The 6,000-nt window shown below is 41.1% G+C and overlaps 1 protein-coding gene across 1 annotated transcript in view; it reads left to right on the top strand.

The window, feature by feature from the left end:
• The window catches only part of LOC311132338 (sodium/hydrogen exchanger 3-like), a 61,478-nt gene extending 56,765 nt beyond the window's left edge, over positions 1-4,713 (top strand). Inside the window, exons 12-16 of the mRNA XM_084165584.1 lie at positions 2,184-2,304; positions 2,409-2,582; positions 2,692-2,746; positions 3,551-3,631; positions 3,805-4,713. Coding sequence (XP_084021710.1) covers positions 2,184-2,304; positions 2,409-2,582; positions 2,692-2,746; positions 3,551-3,631; positions 3,805-4,091 — 718 coding nt within the window. The 3' untranslated portion in view covers positions 4,092-4,713. The remainder of the gene's footprint in view (positions 1-2,183; positions 2,305-2,408; positions 2,583-2,691; positions 2,747-3,550; positions 3,632-3,804) is intronic.
• The last annotated feature ends 1,287 nt before the right edge of the window (positions 4,714-6,000 follow it).

The raw sequence follows: 6,000 nt of genomic DNA on the forward strand, positions 1-6,000 counted from the left end.
AAATACAGGTGTGCCAAGCTTGTAACGTCATACTCAAGAAGACTCGACGCTGCCAAAGGTGCTTCAACAAAGTACTGAGTAAAGGGTCTGAATACCTATGTAAATGTTATATTTCCTTTTTTTTTATATTTGAAAAAAATAAGTCTGTAACGTAACAAAAAGTCAAGGGGTCTGAATACTTTCCAAATGCAGTGTATTAGCTGGAAGTAGAAGTGTAAGTGTTGTTGTCCATTAGTTTACTCCAATTAGGGTAGGGGTGGTAGGATTACGGGAAAATAATAAAGGAAAATATTTTTCATGTACAGAACCAGTCAAACATTTGGACACACCTACTATTTTCTACATTATAGTATAATAGTGACTATATCAAAACTATGAAATTAAACATATGGAATAATGTAGTAACTAACAAAGTGTTAAACAAATCAAAATATATTTTATATTTGAAGTTCTTCAAAGTAGCCACCCATTGCCTTGATGACAGTTTTGCAAACTCTTGGTATTCTCTCAACCAGCTTCATGAGGTAGTCACCTGGAATGCTTTTCCAACAGTCTTGAAGGAGTTCCCACATATGCTGAGCAATTGTTGGCTGCTTTTCCTTCACTCTGCGGTCCAACTCATCCCAAACCATCTCAATTGGGTTGAGGTCGGGTGATTGTGGAGGCCAGGTCATCTGATGCAGCACTCCATCACTCTCCTTCTTGGTCAGATAGCCCTTACACAGCCTAGAGGTGTGTTTTGGGTCATTGTCCTGTTGAAAAACAAATGATAGTCCCACTAAGCGCAAACCAGATGGGATGGCGTATCACTGCAGAATGCTGTGGTAGCCATGCTGGTTAAGTGTGCCTTGAAATCTAAGTAAATCACAGATAGTGTCATCAGCAAAGCACCCCCACACCATCACACCTCCTCCTCCATGCACCATGGTGGGAACCACACATGCGGAGATCATCCGTTCACCTACTCTGCGTCTCACAAAGACACGGCGGTTGGAACCCAAAATCTCCAATTTGGACTCCAGACCAAAGGACAAATTTGCATCGGTTTAATGTCTATTGATCGTGTTTCTTGGACCAAGCAGGTCTCTTCTTCTTATTGGTGTCCTTTAGTAGTGGTTTCTTTGCAGCAATTCGACCATGAATGCCTGATTCACATAGTCCCCTCTGAACAGTTGATGTTGAGATGTGTCTGTTACTTGAACTCTGTGAAGCATTTATTTGGGGTGCAATTTCTGAGGCTGGTGACTCTAATGAACTTATCCTCTGCAGCAGTCTTCCATTCCTGTCACGGTCCTCATGAGAGCCAGTTTCATCATAGCGCTTGATGGTTTTTGCAACTGCACTTGAAGAAACTTTCAAAGTTCTTGAAATGTTCTGTATTGACTGCTTCAAGTCTTAAAGTAATGATGGACTGTCGTTTCTCTTTGCTTATTTGAGCTGTTCTATTTGAGCCCCCCTACCTTGTCACAACACAACTGATTGGCTCAAACGCATTAAGAAGGAAAGAAATTCCACAAATTAACTTTTATGAAGGCACACCTGTTAATTGAAATGCATTCCAGGTGACTACCTCATGAAGCTGGTTGAGAGAATACCAAGAGAGTGCAAAGCTGTCATCAAGGCAAATTGTGGCTATTTGAAACTTTTTTGGTTACTATGTGTTATTTCATAGTTTTGATGTCTTCACTATTATTCTACAATGTAGTAAAAAGAAAGAAAAACCCTTGAATGAGTATGTGTCCAAACTTTTGACTGGGACTGTAGGCCTATGTAGCCTATACTATAGATTATTTATATTTTAATGCAGTCATCTCGGTTTTCATTTGAAGCATCTTTTCATCCTTTGCTTGTTTGTAACAATTGCAAAGACATTGGCAACTTTACATTTGTAGTCAACTTCGTTGTGAAGTTATTGCCGGTCACAGAGAGACAGATAAACATCTTAGCTGTTCTACGAGTAGTTTGAGGGAGTTGGTAAATAACAAGCGTTTTCAAGTGCCACTTTATTAAACAATGCTTTTGGGAAACAGCTCTGAGATTGAACAATGCTCCTACGTGGGTTCTAACGATGAATTTAGCCTTAAGATGCTTTTGGGAAACCGGGCCCTTGTACGTTTTTCAAGTCTGCCTTCCAGTGGCCAGCAAATTACCAACAGTGAACATTTATGTTTCTTCCCTTCTAGACTGGACAGTGTGCCCTCTGTCTGCCTGGACATACATGAGCAGGACCTGAAGATGAGGGAGTCAGAGGACTTTGACGCACACCATCTACTGCAGCAGCACTTGTACAAAGGCAGGAAACAGGTATTGCTTAGTCAAAGACAATTAGATCCTCAAAAATCTCAGGGGCGCTAAAAAAGCAACTTTTTTTTACCCTCTTCTCTTGCTCTCATTCCCTCACCTAACAGCACAGACACAGGTACAGTCGGAAGCAACTCGAAGTCAACAAGGACGAGAATGAGGTGCAAGAGATCTTCCAGAGAACAATGAGGAGCCGTCTAGAGTCCTTCAAGTCAGCCAAAATGGGTGTCGCTCCACCCAAGAAGATAACCAAGCATTTAAAGAAAGACCAGCCACAAAAGGTCAGGAATGACTGCACTTTTTTCTCCTTCCCCCTTGTCTTCATAACCATCCTCTTGGAGGCAATGTGATAATATGTATGTTGTGTATTTGACTTTGTGTCATTTTTAGATGCCAAATGGAAAATCCACGGATAACAGTAAAAGATATGTTTATGGGGATGAAGGTACTTCTTTGCTCTTTGCTTTTCACTTCTTTTTTGCATTATATGAGGTTGAGGGGAGAGTCGTTCTTAAACTACGGTGGCCTTTTTCTAGATGTTTTGGGGGTACCTATTCTAAATCAACTAATATAGCAGCTTAATATCTTTTAATAATTTGTACCATTATGATAACATTGTGCCACCAGTAGGAGTAGTAACACAAATGACGGTTACACCAATGACACATTTTAGGTAATTGAGGGTTTTCTTAAATGGAGGCCACATATTCTCAAATCTATTAAAAATAATTTACTAAAGTGATATGATTAACCATTTTGCTCACAATGTAATTTCCCTTAATTTAAATAGAGTAACACCAATGACACTTTGTATTTATATAAAAGTATTGCTTCCGACCCTCTCCTTGCCCCAACCTGGGCTCGAGCCAAGCAAGGGAAACAACTACTTTAAGGTCTCGAGTGACGTCACCAATTGAAACGCCACTAGCACGCAACGTTAACTAGCTAGCCATTTCACACCGGTTAAATGTATCAATGGAATCCTCAGTTTTAAAACATACTACATGGATGTGATTAGCTAATACTTCTCTTTAATATAAACCCCTCCCCTTATAACAGTTTGCCACTGGAGGGAACACTCAAGGTCCTTGTATACAGTATCTTTGGAGTGAATTTCAAGCCGGTAACACCAATGACATAAAACTTAGTGACACATAGGAAGAGGACGAGGCTGATTACATTTGCTTTCTGCCATTTGGGTTTAGATACCTGTGCATAAGTAAACAACATAATTTCTCTCTGGCTCCAGATTTTGAGTTTTCTGAAGGAGACAGTGCCTCTGGTTGCGAGGCTGCTGGTGGTTCATTCCCCATGAGAGCCAATAGAGGAGGTAAGAGAGTCTTCTTCACATCAACTCAAAATGAATTAAATTAACCAAGTTAAACATGTCTAAGTCAGACACTAAAACGCTTCAGTCACTAAACAACAATAAGCTCACCTCTTAAGAGAACTTTCAATCAATGAAATCAATTCCAATTAATTTAAATCTCCCTCCTGGTCTAGCTGGAATCGTCAACCCAGCCTTCATGGCAGAGATGGACCCCATGCCACCAATGCAGCAGATTCCTTCATGGCTGGCTGAAGCCGAGGCGGAAAGCAGCACCGTGACCCCTTCTCAGAGGGCTCAGGTGAGACTGCCCTGGACACCGAGCAACCTCCGCCTGGCTCCGCTGCGCCTCAGCACCCATTCCAATGACTCCTTCCTGCTGGCTGACTCCCCTGGCAAACAGGAGGGCATCTCTGAGCCCCCACCACCACAAGACGGACAGGGTCGGGGAACCCAAATGTAGCCGTTCCACAAACGGACCTCTTTTGACCCCTAACCCTAGGTCCAGGTTCTGACCCCAGTTGCAATGTGCTCTCCAAATAAGGCTTTTGGAATTGCACAGTTGACTGAATTCTTCCCTGTTCTTACTGTGTGTTTAGTTGTAGGTTAGGTTTTTTAAAGGAAAGGGGACTGTACTGTATGCAACTCCATCTTAAGACATGAGACCAACACCAAATAAGAATGATTGGACATGTGACCTTGCCATCCAAACCCAAGGTACATTTTTACTCAGTTTACCTGACAAAACCAATCCCTTTAACAAATACAAACTCACTTAGATCCCATGTTGACCGACAGTAAAATAAAGTTCCACCACACTCGCCATATTTAAGTCCATAGAATGACACCAAACAAGCAAGTTTATGCATGGGTTCAGACTGTCCTTTTTGTGACCACCTCACCCCTTAATGTGAGAAAATTATCTAAAGTTATATTGTAGATTTAGAAATGTTAGGCCTTTTTAGGCCTATTGCAATTGTATTGATTGAAATGATGTCTTAATCGCTTTGTGTGTGTTTTTTTCAATTTGTTTGAGAGACTTGTAGCCACTATTTGTTCCCCAATAAAGTGTATTGGCCACCTGTATCTTGTATCAGTCTGTTCGCCTTTGCATTACACTAATCTAAGCAGAATATTTATCAGGGGAGACATATTCACAGATGGTGAGGGGCTGCAACAATCATTCACTTACAGTGGTGTCTTTCATAATAGCCAGGTGTTCCACAATGACTAGCTTCGTATCTCTGTTACGGTAAATATGTACAAATGGTAAATCTATACAGGATCCATCGTTCACTTTAAAATCTACTGGCCCAAACAGAATTTCTACTGGCCTGGACGTGGTAGTATATACAGTAAATGCATTAGGGTCATGCAGGGGCTAGGTTGACATGCTTTCTCTCTCTATATTCAGATAGTAATAGGCCACATTTGGTTATTATGGGATATATTAAATAGCTGTGTAATATATTTTTATATCTCAAAATAGTACATTGGCGCTTTAAGACCACTGCTTTTCAAAATATCTATCGATCTGGCTACAGTAGTCTAAACAAGAATGCTGCCCTTACAAAAAAAGATTGCAGTTTTGAAACTGCAGTAAAAGTGCAGTAACTGCAGTCGACTGTGGTATTTTGGACGCAGTAATTGCAGCATACTGCAGTTACACGGCGCTCTGACTGCAATCTTTTTTCGTAAGGGTGTAGCTTTCTTTTTGCATAATATCAACAGTACACCTGTATTTGGGGAGTTTCTCCCATTCTTCTCTGCAGATCCTCTCAAGCTTTTTTTTTACTACAGAATACCACAATCGACTGCAGTTACTGCACTTTTACTGCAGTTTCAAAACTGCAATCTTTTTTTGTAAGGGAGGCAAGTTCCCATTCAGTTGTCAAAACGTGGGTTGGGACAAGCATGCATTGGCAGTCAAGCAGCAGGCTACTATTCCCCATCATTTGTCAGTGCTATTTTGCTGAAAAAGTTGAGAGAGGGTTTATCTAATGTTCCCTTGTTAGATTTTTAGCTCTTGTTGTTGTTGAGGTGCATAGGCAACTGAGGGAGATTTAGCCTACCTTTTCATGGTTGTTTGCTCAGTAGGACTGTTCCCAAATGTAAGAGGACTCCCATGGTATTTGCAGAAATCCGTTCTTGGTGTATTTTTTGTGGCTTTTGGCGAATGCATTCTAATGATATACAGTCGCGCTGTTGCTACTGCCTGTAAACACAAAGACCAGTTCAAAGTGAATGATGGCAGGCCCGTGTGGCAAATGGCTTATTTGCATATAGGCCTACTGTAGCTCTGATTGGCAATGGCGCACCGGTGTAGACTCCGTTCCTGGACAAGACAGATGTTTTTATTCGGTTTTATTTAC

This window comes from Coregonus lavaretus (assembly GCF_964263955.1).
Source record: "Coregonus lavaretus genome assembly, chromosome: 7".
Classification (NCBI taxonomy): domain Eukaryota; kingdom Metazoa; phylum Chordata; class Actinopteri; order Salmoniformes; family Salmonidae; genus Coregonus; species Coregonus lavaretus.